The sequence below is a fragment of the Artemia sp. Qi Xiang Cuo genome, chromosome 14, assembly GCF_049724085.1.
Source record: "Artemia sp. Qi Xiang Cuo chromosome 14, ASM4972408v1, whole genome shotgun sequence".
In the NCBI taxonomy this organism is placed as follows: Eukaryota; Metazoa; Arthropoda; class Branchiopoda; order Anostraca; family Artemiidae; genus Artemia; species Artemia sp. Qi Xiang Cuo.
In genome coordinates this window covers 8,311,086-8,330,066 of record NC_142807.1, presented here as the reverse complement: position 1 = coordinate 8,330,066, position 18,981 = coordinate 8,311,086, and the positions used below count along the sequence as shown (strand labels likewise).

The 18,981-nt window shown below is 34.6% G+C and overlaps 1 protein-coding gene across 9 annotated transcripts in view; it reads left to right on the top strand.

The window, feature by feature from the left end:
* The window catches only part of siz (Brefeldin-resistant Arf-GEF family protein schizo), a 373,423-nt gene extending 354,927 nt beyond the window's left edge, over nt 1–18,496 (top strand). For all 9 annotated transcript variants that reach the window (XM_089100396.1, XM_089100403.1, XM_089100402.1 and 6 more), the window contains 3 exons: nt 7,004–7,219; nt 10,833–10,997; nt 12,371–18,496. In XM_089100396.1, coding sequence (XP_088956522.1) covers nt 7,004–7,219; nt 10,833–10,997; nt 12,371–12,597 — 608 coding nt within the window. In that variant the 3' untranslated portion in view covers nt 12,598–18,496. The remainder of the gene's footprint in view (nt 1–7,003; nt 7,220–10,832; nt 10,998–12,370) is intronic.
* Nucleotides 18,497–18,981: the final 485 nt, after the last annotated feature.

Below are 18,981 nucleotides of genomic sequence, written 5' to 3'. Positions count from 1 at the left end.
TGTTGCCTCATGTGGAAAAATAACCTTTTTCAGGTCATTTGCTTAATGTAACAAAAAACGTCAGATAGAAACTTGTTGCATTCTGTCACAACGCGTTTTGTTTCGCGTTTCGAAACGCGCTCTGGTTACTGCACAAGAATAAAATATTAGTAAACTGTGCCTCATTGCACTTGGTCTTATTTTAGAACAGGGGCAGTTCATAACGAGCTTTTACTAACACCGAAATAAAACCCGCTCCAAAACTTGGTAATACCTGTAGGAGGGCATCTGCGGAGGAGGGGTTGTCATGGGCGGTCCCCCCCGAAAATCTAAGTTTTCCCTAATTTTCTTGGCATTTATTATTCAAACTATCAAATCGAATCTATTTCCATCATTGCCTCCCCCTACCCCTAAAAACCAACGTATGTGCCTGGGTACTAAATATTTTTGATCAAGTTTTAGTTTTTTATTCAAATATTGGAACCAGACCATCTAGGCCATACCCCGGGGGGGGGGAGTACCGTGTTACACATGTAACTCGGCAGATGGATCAAGGAAAGCATCAACGCCATATCCAGGGGGGATACCGTGCTACAAAAGTAACTCTGATATGTTTAAACTGTAGAATAGTAAAAAATAAATACCAAAACTTAAACAGGAAACGTACGGTAAGCCTGAAATATTCAAAAAATGAAAAATCTTCAAGTGGGTTAGCTCAAAGTCAACCTGCAAATGTGAATAATGTTGCAAATATGTACAAAATTTTTGCAAGAATTTTTCCACTATAAACTTTAATGTTCTTGGATCGTTAGTGACTCTTGTGTTTTTGTGTTTCCCGAGGGAGAGAGGGGGGGGGAAGACCTTCTAGTCCGCTGACTTGGTTCACAACCACTCTGGAGAAGCTCACACTAAGAGGACTATCCTCAGTGGCGCGGATCCAGGGGGATGAGGGCCCCTCTAGCAGAGTCTAAATTAGTGTAATTTACTTAATTAACTCAAGTTTGCGTTAATTAAACTTGCTCCCAACGCAAGTTTATCGGATCAACCTATTTTGCCCTCCCCCCCCCTAATTTTTTTTATTGGCTCAACCTATTTGCCCCCCCGCCCCTAAAAAAATCCTGAATCCGCCCCTGACTATCCTCCTTGTTTTGTTCTTAGCAAAAATAAAAACAAAACTCTTGAAGCATTTTGTTTTATAGCCATGTTATTGTGTAAAATTAAGCTAGTGCTCTTATTTAACAATAAAAATTAAATAGGCTGTAAAAAAAAGTTACAAAAAACAAGAAGACATATCACAGGAAGGGGGAACCCCTCGTCTTATGATGAAACTTCTTCTTCTTCCTTATGCACTTGGATACTATATGCCTTGCATATTGCTTTATATCTGCCTATATAATTGCATATTTTGGTATATCCCTGCCAATCACTAATATTGAGTAGTGAAAAAAACTACATAACGTTATACAGTGGGTACCTGAAGCTGATGCCAAGCATAAAGTTATAATTACATAACAATTATATAATGTTATTCAGTGGGTACCCGAAGCAGATTCCAAGCATAGCGTTATAATTACATAACAATTACACAACGTTATACAGTGGGTACCTGAAGCTGATATTAGCATAACGTTATAATTACACAACAATTACATATCGTTATACAGTGGGTACCTGAAGCTGATGCCAAGCGAGAATTTCTCATTGTACGGTCAGTAGATTCCATAAAAACGGTGAGAAAATTTTTGCATAACTTTCTGAAATACATCCAGGCGGGAATTGAGTTGAGAACTTTCAGGATAATATTTTGTTTGGGGATGGGTGGTTTGTTAGACTTGAGTTTTATGTTAAGGGGGAAACTTCTTCTGGGTCGCACATAAGAGTATAGACAACGGGTTTTCTATTTATGCCCGTTGTCCGACAGACTGTTGCTAGTATAAATATACAATAGCATAGAGAGTTATAACATATGTAATATATAAATATGCAGCCACATACTACATAAATATTTAGTAAATTGTTTATTAACAAATATATGGTAAACCTAAAATTATAACAATTTCTAGAGAAAATAAATCGCTTAAAATAAGAAAATAAATAACACCTGACCACCGGCACCACTAATAACCTATATTTTTTACCAATATAGAAATCATACATCATCACCTTACCTCCGGGAACTAAATATCAGCAAAATCCACACAAAATAAACCAAAACCCATATTCTACAAAAAAATAGTACTTTAATGGTTTTTACAAACGTAGCTTGCTGCCATCTTTTATTTGAATGTCCTTTATATTATACCCAGAGAATGTATTTTGTGTTTATCTGATCTAGGTCTTAGCTTTCCTTTTAGTCTGAATTTAGTAGTGAGTATTGAGTACGTTAGAAACCTAGTTATTGTTTGTTTTTTAAAAGAACTAGGAGGTTAGAAATTTTGTAGTTGGTGATCATTGGTTTTTGATCATTTTTCTTCATTTGAGATTTTAAGATTAGATTAGTGTTTTTTTTTCTTCATTTGAAGCTTTAAGATTAGATTAGTGTTTTCTTGTGTGTTTTTTGATGTTTTGTAGTTTTAGTTTAGTATATAAAGTGAAATACCTTGGTTGGTTTACTGACGAATAAATATTTACTTACTACAAGGGGGCTTCAATAATCTTGCTCACGAATATCACGAATCACGGGCATCACTTGCTCACGAATCACGGGCTTCAATACCTTGCTGACGAATAAATATTTACTTACTACAAGGGGGCTTCAATAATCTTGCTCACGAATATCACGAATCACGAATCACGGGCATCACTTGCTCACGAATCACGGGCTTCAATACCTTGCTCACGAATAAATATTTACTTACTACAAGGGGGCTTCAATAATCTTGCTCACGAATCACGAATCACGGGCATCACTTGCTCACGAATCACGGGCTTCAATACCTTGCTCACGAATAAATATTTACTTACTACAAGGGAGCTTCAATAATCTTGCTCACGAATATCACGAATCACGAATCACGGGCATCACTTGCTCACGAATCACGGGCTTCAATACCTTGCTGACGAATAAATATTTACTTACTACAAGGGGGCTTCAATAATCTTGCTCACGAATATCACGAATCACGAATCACGGGCATCACTTGCTCACGAGTCACGGGCTTCAATAATCTTAAAATCACTTCATAGATTATTCTATTTCCGTATACCTCTGTATACCTCCGTATAACTTTTAAATAATCCCATATCCCTGTATCTCATATAAAACAAAAAACGAACGAGATAGGACACCTCTTAGTACACGGAAAGTAACAGTATTATAGTAATATACAGTAACAGTATTTATTTGGCAACAGCATCTATCTAGCAACGGTAATTTGTTTAGTAGCAGTATTTATTTAGTTTATTTCCCCCCGTCATCATCTCATGACTAGTAAACCTAGGTGCATAATTTAATTGTAGAGAAGCATTTTGGTGCCAAGTGGATTCTATATTATAAGGAAATGTGCCACACTCCCACTTAAAAAAAATGTTTCAAAATAGGCTATTCATTTCAAGAGGAAAAACGGAGGGTGTTCTTTCCCATTTGAGGGATTAATTTTCAAGGTTCAAGGTTTTTATAACCTTGAATCCAGTCATATCCGCAGAATTTTTTCCAAGGGGTTAATCACATATTTAGGGGGAATAATGTAAAAGATTAATAATTTGAATAACAAGTACCCCAAAATTAAAGAAAATTTGAGATTCCTTTATTAGCAGGAGGGAGGCCCGAGTCCCCGCCCCCCTTTGTACATGTTGCTTGAAATTCCAATCTTGAGTCGTCGTGACTTATAACTTCCTGAATATGCACCTGTGTTGGCCTATCATCTTTGCAAAGATGTGGCAGCGCTCAGAGTCAAATGGGATACTCCCGACCCTAAGACGTATTATCAATGGAAAAACATAAATAAAAAAGCCTCTTCCCTTTGTTAAATACTACCTCAGATATAGATCGAATTCTGTGTTTGAAAGATCTACATTTGCTTTTCAAAGTCCTAAATACTCCCTCTTGAGGACATAAGGAAGCTAATGAATGGAGAAATGGCTTTGTTTCGAATCAGAATTGTCACATTTTCTAAGATTTAAGGAAAGGGGAAAGTTACTTATTATGCTTGGGATTCTGGAGAAAAGGACAAAGTTCTTAAAACTGTGAAGTCTTTGTGGGAGTTGTCAGGCTGCTCGAGTTGAATAGGGCTGATGACTATGAGGAGTGACTATGAGGTCTTGATGCAGTCTGTGATGTTTGTCAGCTTACAGTAAAAACATTGGAAGTTGCTAAGTTGCGAATTTGGAGGGTTGTTAAAAATATAGAGACTTAAGCGAAGTTTTGTAAGGATGACTTAAATGACCTAAATCTTGGTCATGGGGCTAAAGGCTAAGGGGATAAGCAAGGAGCTACAAAAATGATCTAGAGCTCTGGGTATTTTGATGAAGCTAGCCAAAGAAGAAGCACCAGACAGGAGAAGGTGGAAGAGAAGTGTTAAGCGACATGGCAGCCCCATGCAGTCTAGCGCTGTTGAGAGTCGGGAAATGTCATGAGCGCCGTATAGAGTAACGCTTTTTGATCAACGTCAACGTGTGAGCCAGACGCAGTGTAGCGTTGTGATGAGTTTGTAGTAGCATTACATTTACTTGTCAAATTTTTTGGAAATGTAAGGAGAGCCATTATGAGTAGTACTTTGATTAGATAAGGGCAATTGTAGGCCCTAATATGGGTATTCCCCCTCCTTTCCCTGGCCTCTGTTAAATGAAACTCCTGAATCTTTATGTTTATGCTATTTCTAAAGACAATTGAACAATAAGATGAATTGTGTACGAACTTGTTGACTTGTCCCCTTTCTGCCAATTAGTGAATAAAAGAAAGTGACAGATCTAGCTCCTGAAACATCTGGCTTAAATGCAATGTCTCTGATAAAAATTGATCGGGTGTTCTTTAGTGGATGGATACTTCTTTTGAGGCGATACGTACTTCTTCCTGAGAGGAATTGAAATAAAAAACGACTTCCCTATCTTCCTAAATGTCTTTAGAAGGGTAGGTCTTTACATACCCGGAAATCACCCGTTCCATTGGATCCAAGCTTCTGCGTCTGCTCTCTCCCTTGTTATTGCTTGAAAGCATTTTCCCCCTATATTGTCATAGTAACAAATTTCCTATCACTTAGATTAATTAAATTGGTTGTAGAACGTGAAGGAGGGGTGTCGGCACTAAGATGATAGTGGACTGTTGGGATTATAAATTAACGAGCCATAGACCCTGTTTGAGGTTATGCATAACAAAAAAAAAGAAGAAAAGCGTATTCTGTTTTGTGTTGACCGAATGGAAAATAGTTTGCCCCCAATGCCGTATTAAGGGGAAAGGTTAGGGGTTTGAACTCCCCAAAAGGTTTGTCCGACTCGGAAAAACGTAACAAAAATGCATAAAACACATTTTGATGTGTTTTAAAGTTCTTTTGTACCCTTCTCCCCCCGAACAAAATCCTGGGTACGGCCCTGCCGTATTTCCGGTTATTTCAGTAGTTTCAGATTATGGGCAAATTACCCCTAGTCCGAAATTCCAAGTCCCCTTACCCCTCGCCCTACAAAAAACTTTCTTGAAGTTCCAACTGGATCCCCGAGCCGTGACACTAGCTAGGATATACTTACCAAACAACATATGAAAATCTTCACCTCTTATCAAAACCTATTGACTTCATGCAGTCTCTGTAATGAGGTATAATCGCTTGCCTTCAGGCAAAATAAAAAAAAAATACGCATAGGCCTACTCTTTTATGTGCATCCAAAAACCAACTGACTGATATGATCGACCCTCTTCGGAGAAACTACCTGCTCAAATTTCAACAACGCTCCAAATTATTACATAAGATTACTCCCTTTAGTAGATCTTCATGAGTGCGACAAAAAACGAAATGCTTAACTCTTACAACGATCGAATTCGGCGAGCTCGATTTCAATTCGCTAAAAAAAAGTCTGTGTCGTCGAATGTTCGGTTCGCTATTTCTAGCATTCAAGTTGGTAGTTTTTCTTCTCCGTCCAACCAAATCCTTTGATAAGAATGAAAAGGCGTTGCTCCAGATTATTTCTCAACTTTGAGAAGGTATTCAACTGAATAATGAGGGAAAAGGTTGTTAAAAACTTATTTCGTGGAATTGGAAACTCATCAGCAACTTACAAGAATGGAAATCGGCGCTTTTTTTTCTTTTTTCTCCAAAATTCGGAATTTTTTCCAGAAACTGAGATCAAACAATTATTAATACGTTAATTTCGCCAATTGCACTAATTGTACTAGTTTTGCTGTATTACTATATTAAAAAAAATACTAAGCGCTAGATAAAGTTAGTCATATTTTTTTTGTTAACACTTGCGCCGGTATCTTTTTTTTAAGTTACATATATAATTTTCTCCAGGCCAGTCCTTCTCTCAGACAAAATCACGGATTAGCCCAACTGAGGTAGTGTTAATATTTTAGTTCTTTTTGTCCCTACAATAATAAGAATTGACCTTTCGTTTAGAAACGAAAATAATAACAGATAATGATACTTTCCCATTATATGGGCCTCTAGGGTTAACCGCTGTAGAGTAGGCAATGATAAAACCCGTTTTTGATGTGTTAACCGTTTTAGAGTAAGCAATAAAAGCATGGTTTTCATTGCGTATACGAGATTAAACTGTGATTTTTTGGAGTCTAGGGGGGGGGGGGAGGTACCTAGGTTGGGTTACGTATTTTATATATGCTATGCTTTATACTCCCCCCCCCTAATGTGCATATATATATATAGTTCAAATTTGTTTCTAAACTATTATATATTCATCCTATTTTATTTCATTAGCATTAACCAAACCTGACTTTAGAAAGGCCCATATAATGGGAAAGTACCCAGATAATTAATAACCATTAATCGTAATAGTTTTTTTAGGAATCACTCTAAGATTCAATTTTACTATTTTATTGCCTATCTCATAGAATTCTGACAAGACTTTTAATTTTCAGATTATCAATTTGGAATAAAAGTTTCCCAAAAGAGCGATGGTAAGGTTCTCTTAATGTTTAATGCAAGGAATGATCATGATCGCTCCAAGTTCAGCGCCGATTTGAAGGAGGCCATCTTGGAAATGGATGAAATGGAGAATCTTAGACTCGAAGGAGAACTGGATAAGCAAAGAAACTCTATTCGACTTTCCAGAGTTCCTGGTGATTTATCACAAAGTAAGCGCTTTTCTTCGTAAGAAAGAAAAAAAAATATTCAAAACAAATGAAATAAATATAAATAGAAAAAGTAGATACAAGTAATTAGAATGATTATTAAAAAAGAAGCCGTTTTGGAAATGACTAAATGGAAAATATCAGACTTGAAGGGAAATTGGATAAGCAAAGAAAGTCTATTAGACTTTCCAGAGTTCGTGGCGACTTATCACAAAGTAAGAACTTTTCTTCGCAAGGCTGAAAAAAAATTTATCAAAACAAATAAAAAAAAATCTAAATAGAAAAAGTAGACATTTGGAAATGACTAAATGGAAAATCTCAGACTTGAAGAGAAATTGGATAAGCAAAGAAAATTTATTAAACTTTCCAGAGTTCCTGGTGACTTATCACAAAGTAAGGACTATTCTTCGTATGGCAGAAAAAAAATATTCATAACAAATGAAATAAATATAAACAGAAAAAGTAGATACAAGTAAGTAGAATGATTATTAAAAAAGAGGCCGTTTTGGAAATGACTAAATGGAAAATATCAGACTTGAAGGGAAATTGGATAAGCAAAGAAAGTCTATTAGACTTTTCAGAGTTCTTGGTGACTTATCACAAAGTAAGAACTTTTCTTCGCAAAGCTGAAAAAAATATACAAATAAAAAAAATCTAAATAGAAAAAGTGAATAAGACAAATAGAAAATTATTAAAAGAGGCCATTTTGTAAGTGACTAAATGGAAAATCTCAGACTTAAAGGGAAATTGGATAAGGAAATAAAATTTATTAGACTTTCCAGAGTTCCTGGTGACTTATCACAAAGTAAGAACTTTTCTTCGTAAGGCAGAAAAAAATAATCAAAACAAATAAGAAAAATATAAATCGAAAAAGTAAATAAAGCAAGTAGAAAAATTATTAAAAAAGAGGCCGTTTTAGAAATGACTAAATGGAAAATCTCAGACTTGAAGTTAAATTGGATAAGCAAAGAAAATTTATTACTTTCCAGAGTTCCTGGTCCTGGTTACTTACCTCAAAGTAAGGACTTTTATTCGTAAGGAAGAAAAAAAAAAAAACAAAACAAAACAGAAACATATAACTCGAAATAGTAAATAAAAGCAAGTCGAAAAATTATAAAAAAAGAGTCCGTAGGGTAAATGAATAACTTGAAAATATCAGACTAGAAGTTTCGTATTATAATAACATAAAATTTATTAATTTCCAGCGTTCCTGGTGACTTACCTCAAAGTAAGTGATTTTCGTCGTAAGTCAGAAAAAAAAATAATAAAAACAAATAAGAAAAATCTAAATCGAAAAAGTGAATAAAAGCAAATAGAAAAATTATAAAAAAAGAGGCCGTTTTGTAAGTGACTAAATGGAAAATCTCAGACTTCAAGGGAAGTTGGATAAGCAAAGAAAATTTATTAGACTTTCCAGAGTTCCTGGCGACTTACCTCAAAGTAAGGAATTTTATTCTTAAGTAAGAAAAAAAAATAATAAAAACAAATAAGAAAAATCTAACTCTAAAAAGTGAATAATCAAAAAGAAAAATTATGAAAAAAGAGGCCGTTGGGTAAGTGACTAAATGGAAAATATCACACTTGAAGGGACGTTGGATAAGCAAAGAAAATTTATTAGACTTTCCAGAGTTCCTGGTCCTGGTGACTTACCTCAAAGTAAGGGCTTTTCTTCGTAAGGCAGAAAAAAAATAATAAAAACAAATAAAAAAATCAAATCGAAAAAGTAAATCAGGGCAAGTAGAAAATTATTAAAAAAGAGGCCATTTTGCCCTTGTGTTGGCCTTGAACTATAAAAATATAGTTCAAGATAGTGCTTAAAAAAAGATAAGTAAATAAATAAACTTGTAGTGAGGAATTACAGAGTGAGAGCAATTATTTTTAACAAAACAAAAAATTAATTTCAGGGGCTAAGTAGCACTATAATGAAAGAAAGGTTAATATGGCTAGGCGACCTTTTGCTGATGAAAAATGACAGATCGCTAAAGATTGTGCTTTTTCGGCCATCCTTCTGGGACTAAACGAAAAGCACCTCATTTGGCAGGTTTTGAGGGAGAATTTGAAGAAATTTGGAACTACTTGGGTAAAGAGGGAAGCTTTGAATAGATTGGGATGGGGGAGAAGCGTGCGCAGTTCTGTTGGTATTGGGTTGCCTGGCTCTTCAGGGAGTTTTGCTAATAGTAGTAGTAGATTAAGTGTACAGTACATTACGGGTACAATCACGGATTATGTTAAATTATAGAGCTAATATTCACCTGTCAAAAAGTGCTATATATTCATGTATTTTTCTATATTTTATGTTACAAAAATTAAAAATAAAGGCATCAAACTAAAAAAGTCTTAATAAATATCCTGTAATCTCTAAGCCCTAAATAACCCTAATTCGAGGTATCACCCATTTCAAAAAATTAGCATAACTTTGACTAATATACTATTTTAATAGATTATTCTATATTTGTATTTGGACATTAGTATTGGATATAACGGATGTTATATATATTTAACCTATCGTAATACAAGATAATCGAAGGACGTTTCTGATTAGGGCAATTTTCTTCTCATTTTTTCTTCCATGAGATGTATTCTGTAAAATTAAAAACTAAAATTTACCTGTTTGAAAAGCGCTTAGTCATTCTATCACTAATACTACTACTACTACCACTTACAACTCACTGCAGCACCAAGCCGCCTGAGGAAAACAGCTGCACACTCTCCTCCTCCAACCCAATCTATTCAAAGTCTGCATTCTTATACCCTCCCAGGATGTTCCCATTTTCCTTAAATCTTTCTTTATTACTTCCTCCCATGCCATTCGGGGGTGACCTGAATTTCGTTTGGCAGTAGTCGATTGTCCGAGAAGGACAATCTTGGGAAATATATCATTCTTCATCCGTGGAACGTGTCCTAGCCATCTCAACCTTTCTCTCATTATACCCCTTGAAGGCGGGATTGACCCATATTAATTAGTTTCATCCTATTATCATCCTATTAATTAGTCATATATATTCGCACATCTTTATGTGTTGCTAGAAGTTTATAAATGAAAGACATCAGTTTTAAAATTAATCAATATTTTAAATTAACTTATTTATAAATCAGTAAACTGTAAAGATATAAAAATTTTCTGGATAAAATTGCTGATAAATTTTGTGTGTTTTAGAATTTCATTCCATTTTCACAGTCTACAGATTCTTTGAAGGGAATTTGAAGTTATTCCACCTACAAAGAGTAACTATTTGAAGTTCAACAACAATTTTGGTTGTCATGTCAACTATTTAATCGAATTTTGTCTTGCTTCTAGAAGGGGAAGAGAGTAACTTTGAATTTAGTGTGCTGCGTCAGAGAATATGTATCTCTGAGAATTAAGTTACACTTGAACTTATATATATATATATATATATATATATATATATATATATATATATATATATATATATATATATATATATATATATATATATATATATATATCACCTTTGTTTTTTTTTGTTTTTTTATTATCCCACTGTTTGTTTTTCTGTTGTTCTTCGTTTTTATTACATTTTATGCTGGTTCTTAGATTATTTTTTTTTTTTTTTTTAAGAATCTTTATATTGTATCTATTGCTTTTCTTTTATAGTTTCGCCCCGAGAAAGAGATAATCGGGATAGTGGCGTAGCTGATGTCGAAGTTCTAAACCTAGAAAAAGGACCTGAAAGCTTAAATCGGGATGGCTACCTTAGACCTGATACGATTATGAAAAGAACAACACTGAGCAATTCTCTTTTGGATATTCATGAACAAAGTAAGCAGGTTTATGTCACTAAGGATGGGTACAAAGAAAAACTCTCTTTCTATAAGTTTAATTAGTTTTAACAAAGTCCTATTAATTAATGGCAAAACTGATCACAAATAACCTTTAATTGGAAAATATTCCTTGCCTCGCAGTGCTAGAAAAGAAGTTTTTTTTTAATTTTTTTAAACTTGAAATATCATTGTACATGCAGATGAAATTAGTTGTTACTACAGACACGTCTTCTGTTCAGTAAATTGTATAAATAATAAATAGTATTATTCTTGAGAGTATATGATTTTCTAACGTTTGCTAAAGAGATGTAAAAATAAGGTGGGCTCAAACTTGTAAAAACTCTTCCAAGAAATTCAACAGATTATTTGCCGATTGAATTAACCGACTATTCCTTGACCTCCAAGATTATCTTTCCAAAACTTCCCTTTCTAACATTCAATGTTTCTAACGTTCTTGAAAAAATTCACGTGCAATATTTATTTATTCAAGTTCCTGTTTATTTATTTCATAATATATGAAACAAATTTTTGTTATAAAATGAATTAACTTTGTTATATAATAAATGTATATATGAGAATGGGAGGAAGTGGGGAAGATCCTTCCTATTGCTGGTCCGAAGGACCTCTCTTCCTTGGAGAACAGGAAATATGCGTGCTTATAAATGTAAAATTTTCACTTTTTAACCGGTTATTTAACCAATTTAACTGATTATTAGTGATTCTTCTGATTATTAAGAAATATAACTTAAAAAAAAACACTTCAAAAAACGCATAAAAAGTTTGTTTATATTTATTTTTGTTACGTTTTTACGAGTCGGACAAACATTTGGGGAGTGGGGTGGGGGGTGGAGTGGGAGGAGGGGGGGTCAAAAGCCCCTATCCCCCCCTCCTGGATACGGCCTCAATCCAAAAGTAAAGCAAAATCATCTTAATTTACCTGTTAGTTTGTTCTCCCCCCCCTTTCTCTCTGTCTGTCTGTCTGTCTCTCTGTCTGTCTCTCTCTCTGTCTCTCTCTATCTCTCTCTCTCTCTCTCTCTCTCTCTCTCTCTCTCTCTCTCTCTCTCTCTCTCTCTCTCGTCAGTATGCAGAAATGGGGGGCTCTGGAGTACAGATTTGTTCTATATTTTTCAAATCCTCTGTAGAATATAATACTCATATCAGATGAAGGGGGGGGGGGTGCAGTTTATCCACCCCCCGATTGGCGCTCTGATCTTATTTTTGTTTATTTTGTGCCTTCTTTTTCTTCTGAATAAAGCTTTTTATTTCACAAAATAAGATGACTAATTCTAAAGGAGCTATCATAAGCGAACAGTAAAGTCTAGTGTCGTGAACTTGTCCACCCAAGTGTCAAACACATTTCTTTATTTTCAGTGGACAAGCCCCAAAGAAGAGGAAGTGTTGGATCGTTAGATAGCGGAATGTCCATTTCATTCCAGTCATCGTCAGCAACTAACAGTATCGTAAGTCGGGACTCTTCTCCTCAAAATCTTCAGCACCAGCAGCTACATCGAACATCCGGCAAGTCAATTGTCTGCCACTCGCCACAAACTAAGAGAGAGCATAAAGTGTCGCATGGAATCCAAACGTCTGACGTTTAGAACCCTGACTTTTGGAGCAACTTCGATTCTACGAGTTGGTTGCCAATCATTCCTCATGAACGTATAGTGTCGCACGGTGTCCAAACGCTTGGCGTATAATGGCACCGAGCAATAAATTTTCTGGCGGCACATTGAATATGCCAAACGTCTCATAAGCAGTCTTCAAACATTTTGAAAAAGTGTACTGTCTTACAGTGCTCAAAAATATGACTCAAACAACAGTCAAGAAAAGTTGGCTTGAGATTTGTTGCAAAACACTTGGTAGAAATACGAATAAAGATGGCGTTTTTCGAATTAAAGTGGGACGCAATGAAAATTTGAAGAAATTATGTATATCAATTAAAGTGTTTTAACACTTGAATTTAGTTCACTGTTTTTAAATCTGAATTTTGCATCAAGAGAGTAGGTGCCTATGCTTAAAAATTATGTTTTTAGTCCCTAGCATAAACTTTTTTCCACGTTTTCCAAAAATATTATTTGGGACGTAAGGGGAGGACACTAATCTTCATAATCTTGAGAAAATCTGTGATAATTTAAGAGTATCAATCACATTGAATCAAATTTATGTGCTGTTAGCTAAATTTTTCACACTCATTTTTTGCAGTGACCAAGATCAAGAGAATTTTTTTAGGAGGCTACAAAAAAACAACAAAAAGGTTCTGAATAGAACAATATTGCCTCATCATCGTCAACTCTCACTGCTAGCTGTTATGATTTTGAATGATAAAACTTTTTTTTATATCGAATGGTAATTATTTTTATCTTTGAAACTAATATTTAATCTCCTAAAAAACTAAAATTAAGAGTATCAGTCACATTGAATCAAATTTATGTGCTGTTAGCTAAATTTTTCACACTAATTTTTTGCAAAGTGACCAAGATCAAGAGAAATCAGATCAAGATCAGATCAGGACCAAGATCAGAGAATAAAGATCAAGATCGAATACAATATCGAATGGTAATTATTTTTATCTTTGAAACTAAAATTTAATCTCCTAACATAGTTAAATTGACATTCTGACTTGCATTTCACAATTATTTTTCTCGTGATTCGTCTTTTTTCAATGGCAGGTGAGGGGGGTAGTGGCAAAATTTCTATTGAAAGAACTTCATTTGGCGCTTGCTATTCTGAATTCCACCTTTACTAGACCCCAAACATTGGAAATAAAGGGGGCTGAGGGGGGGGGGGAGGTAAGTGAACTCAAGAGGGAATGTAACCTAGGTAAAGTATTTGTTTCCGAAAAACAATTTTGTTATTCCATTTTTTTTTTCAATCAAAATTCACAAAAAAAAGTTTTTTTTTTCAAAATCTAGGGGGGTGAGTGGTTTCATATTAGCTGTATCATTGTTAATTTAAGATCGGTAAGAATGCGAACTACTCTCCGATTAGTCCAGAATTTGGAGTATTGGAGCTATGTTTTTAGCTACAATCCTTATCTCCAGATTACCGACCCCTAAATTTTTCTTAAACCGGGAGTTCTCCTTAAATTGTTGCTTTTTAAAAGCATCTTTAAACCTCCTCAAACCTCCTTAGGCTTCCTTAAAGGGCTCAAAACTCTTCTTCAATCGGAATATCTCCTAATATATATCTAACTGTCATACAGTTAGACAATATCTGTTCCCTAAACATCTGGGGAACCGAGTATATTTCTAACTCGTTCTGTTAGACTGTAGAAATTCCCTAAACATCTGGGAAATAGTATTCTTGTACACATATTGCTAAACATTCACTCTTTATTGAATTCATACGCAAAAGAAATTGAATTCAGTAGACGACCAGCGAGTAACTTAAAAACATTCTAGAAATAGAATTATCCTATAATTCTATAGAATATAATATAATTCATATAATATAATATATAATTCTATAAAATAGATATAATAATTCTATATTGTATATAAAATATAACAAATGAAACTCAGAGAGGAAAGAAAATTCTAAGAATGGTCTTAGAATGTATTTATATAAGATATAATATAATTCTATATAATTCATATAGAATGTTTTCTATATATAGAGAACGTTCTAGACATAGAGAGATATAGATATAGGTAAAATAGAATATTTGTGGAGTTCGCAACCATCCGCATTACTTCAAAAATTATACAGTTTCAGGAGGGATGCTTAATCGTGTCTGTTCAGTCGAACAAATAAAAGTTCAAATAGGGATAATAAATGCCTGTTCAGTCTCTCGAAACGTTAAATGTTTAGTTGAGAAGGACAGTCAATGTGAATTCACGAGTCAATTATGTAAACAACTTTCTTAGGACGGAAAATTTGACTAAGAAATATCTAACATTCACTGAGGTTTTTTGAGAGGGGCACTGAATTTTCTACGGGTAGCCGTCCGCTTGCCCCCTAACTTTGGAGGAAGAATTAAACTGCTTCTTCCAGAGAATTTCAGTCGTTTTTGTAACTTCATTTCAGATTTTCTACATGCTGTCCAGGCTTTCTGTTACCTCACTCCATTTAGTAAACTGTTATAGGTATAGAAGCTCTGTTAATCTTAAAGATTTATCCCAGCCATTTAAGTCATTCTTCTCCGAACCACTTTGGTATATAGCTGATATTATTCTTAAATAAATTATCTGGGGGAGGGGGGGGTATTTTTTGATTAAAATACCAAAAGGGTATTTTCAAAATCTAAAGTGGCAGTTGTCCCTCCTGCCCCACCCCCTAGATAGTACCACTGGCAGCTTATCTTCTCCTCTTTTGTTAGTCACCCCAAGGACTGATTAATGGCATCGTTATATTTTACCATCTTAAAATTTTTGCATGGCTAAACGTATGCTGGTGGAACGTATCGTGCACAGTGGCCAGATGGGGTGCTTTTGCTCTTTCAGTGTTTTTTTTAGGCAGTTGGACATTGAGTTTTTCAAACCGGCGTTTTTTATGGGGGCGGGGTCGTTTATTCGGCGCATTTTCACTAGAAAAACGGAGCTTTCGGTGCATTTTCACTAATGGCAGCGATCCATCAAACCAGACATCTGGCAACACTGACCGTATTTATTTCACTAAGAAAAACGCCATCTTTGAATACACGTTTTTTTTTAAACAAAAGCCTTTTGAGTTTCATATCAGGCTATTAGTATGAAGGGTACCTGATACTGTGTTCTATGTGGTGGATTCATAGTGTTTTGTGTGCTGGTGCTATGTGGAAAATTATTTTTAGCAAATTAAGTGGAAAAATTGAGCATTTCAACTAGTCATTGTCTACTTTTTTATATTCTAGTCTGTCTGGGTCTATTTCAGGCGGCGCTTGCGTATATACCAGTGATTTGTCTTGCTTACTTGCTTACAAACGTTTTTTCCATGCCTTATTGAAGGATTACTATCTCAGCATTACATATCAAATCGATTATTTATTAAACTGATCAAATTGAAACCAGCTCCCACTGATAAACTAGCTTGTCCTCATTCTCTCACGGGATTGCTCACCGATAATTCTGGTTTTCATTATTGTTTTAGTCCTAAGAAGGAAAATATGATTTAATTTCCAATTTAGATTTGATTTTTAGAGTCATTTCTTCAACCCTAGAATTTCACAATGCTATGCCTATAGCCAAAGTCCTGATAAATTTAAAGCTGGTTTCTTTAAATGCAAATTGGGCCTAAGGGCTGCCAGGAAATATCCGAGGGGAGGAGAGGTATATTCTACAAGGAGCTTTGTTTTTAGCAGAATTTGAATTGGATTATTTCTCATGCTTCTCTTTATAAAGAGAGAAAATGATCGAAAATGGGGTTTTTAAGGCCAAACTGGAATACTGAAAAAATACACAAAGTGAATATTTTGAGACGACAACCCTCCTCTCTTCTTCATATTTCTTCTTCTCATCTTCTTGAAATATTCGCTTTATGTGTTTTTTCAGTATTTTCGTTTGGCCTTAAATCAAATTTTTGATCGTTTTCTTTCTTTATATTATGGTAGGCTAATGTGGTTTAAGAAATTACCTATGCTTCTCTTTTGATACATTTTATTGATGTCTTCTTGTTTCCCAAGGGGACAGTCGCCCCTTGGCGGCACCCATGCTTTGGGAATTTCAAGTTTTAATTAAAACTAATATATAATTATTTTCCTTCTGTAGGCTATGGAAAAATCGTCTTGTGTTAATAAATTAGGCGCAATTGAACTTTGCTATTTCGGTGTCAGTGTCTTTTACTCCCCCTTTTTTATTGTAAAATAAATTTATAGAACTTTTATAAAGTGAGTGGCCTTTTTTTTCATAAAAAACGTTCTATCACAGTAATCATGCTGTCATATACTTAAATTAGGAAATCAGGATGTATCATTCATTTAACTGTCAAGAGATCTAGGGGGTAGAGGGACAGCACATCAGTCACTCCCTCAAAAATAAGCGAAATTATGTAGTCTCCTTCCCTTCTAAAAAAGCTTAGACTAGCTTGGTCCTCCTTGAAAATATACAGTTCCTTAAGTGTGAATTTCTCCAGTTATGGAGGTATTATCGCCATTAAGTTAAAAGGAATCTGAGGAATTCGAATATGAGTCGAATTTAAGATTCCATTTTATGGTTTTCTAAGCGTTCAATAATCTTATCCTAAGGAATTTCAAAAAGGGGTTTCATTTTTTTGTCTAAACAACCCCATCTGCGGTAATTTCGTATATTACCGTAGCTGGAGTTAATTTTTTATATTACCAGCTGCAGTACAATTAGGCAATGTGTCAAACTTTGGACCCTTTGCCTTCCCAGCGGAATCCAGATATTTTATTATTTTCCCAAGATTTAATTATATCTTTTATTGGCCTTACCTATTTTTGATGCTTCTCTCATAAATTTCGTCTAAGTTCCAAAATACTCCCCCCACCCTCTCCTTCGTCCCCACCCAGAATGATTTTGTAAGGTGTGTACTATTAATTGTATTTTTAGGCGAAATCAAATCCGTGCAGTTCATCAAAAATCAACTGTCTACAAATTTGATTTTAATATCTCTAATTTAGTAGCTCAAATCGTGTTCAATAAAATATTTTCACAAATTTAAAGGGAGGAAAAAAGTGAGTAGCCTACTGGAAGAGACATTTCTTAGATATTAGAGTTTGATCAAATGGTATTGATGAAGCTTCAGGAGTATTTTCATCATTTAGCTGCGGTGTTCCAACAAGTGGTTCCAATATGTCATTTTTTTTTTTTTACATTTTCAGTGTCATATTTTTGTGGTATTTTTTTCCGTGTGGCATTTCTTCACATTTTGTAAAATTTTAATTAAGAAACCAACCCCCTGAAACAATTCATGAATGAGACATGTTCCATAGATTGTCCCAAGTTGTTTCCAAGTACCTTATTTCGTCCTCAAGATTATTTAGAATTTACAAATAAAACTCTTTAATTTGTTTTGTATCCTATATTCCCAATAATTATGATATACAATTTGTTTTCCAGATCTTGGAGGCCTAAATAAACCTTCCTGTACTAAAAACTGGTTCTAAATAACGACACTTAGCGCAAGACGTTTCATACGTTAAGATTTATTCTGCGTAGCACAACGCCTATTGAGATAATCCGGCCGAATTTATAATCCGGCCGAATTTATCAGATACTAAAATTATAACTTAAATATTAGGCGAATTAAATAAAAATAAATACAAATATGATATCACTGAAATAGGACTGACTGAAGTTTGATTGTGTTTAATTTCTGTTTCAAACTGTATTGCTTTGTAGCTTTTTTGTAAGATTTTGCGAAATTCCCTTTGCGAAATTCCAGCATTTCATTGATGCGAAATTAATTTAGCGTTTTTGTTTTGTTTGTTTCTGTAACACATGTTTGTCTGACGAAATAGTAAAAAAGTATTTGAGTGATTTTGAATTGTTTGAGGCTTTATTTGCTTCTAGGTATAAATATATTCTCGTTTCTATTCACATTGCCAATAAATCTAGTGCTAATCGACCTGTCGATATCCTAGGGTACGTTCCACGTCACGGAATACTACAGTCCTACTTAGTCTTATTAGCGATCCAGGACGCCATTGTGGTTCAAGTACCATGGACGGGGAAATGAAATGTGGCTGTTTTAATTATTGATAATTTAATTTTTATGAAAGAGGCCTAAAAATTCAGTTTTACAGTTTCTGTTGTTAGCAGATGCCAAATTTTCTTTAAAAAAAGCGTGGGTGAGAGGCCAGCAAAAATTAAGCTGATAAATTTGGCACCCAACAGCTTAAGAAGGTGTGGCTTTCCTTTGAACTTGAGAATCAACAGATTTTGAATGTTCGAATGTCTTACAGATGAACAGGGTTGCTAAATCTAACTAATTAATTCTTGTGGTTCAACGTGGCAACGCTGACGAAAATATGGTACTGCCCTAAAAGCTTCATATTTTAGTAATCAAATAAAAAATCTTACAAAATCGTCATTTTCTACAGGTCT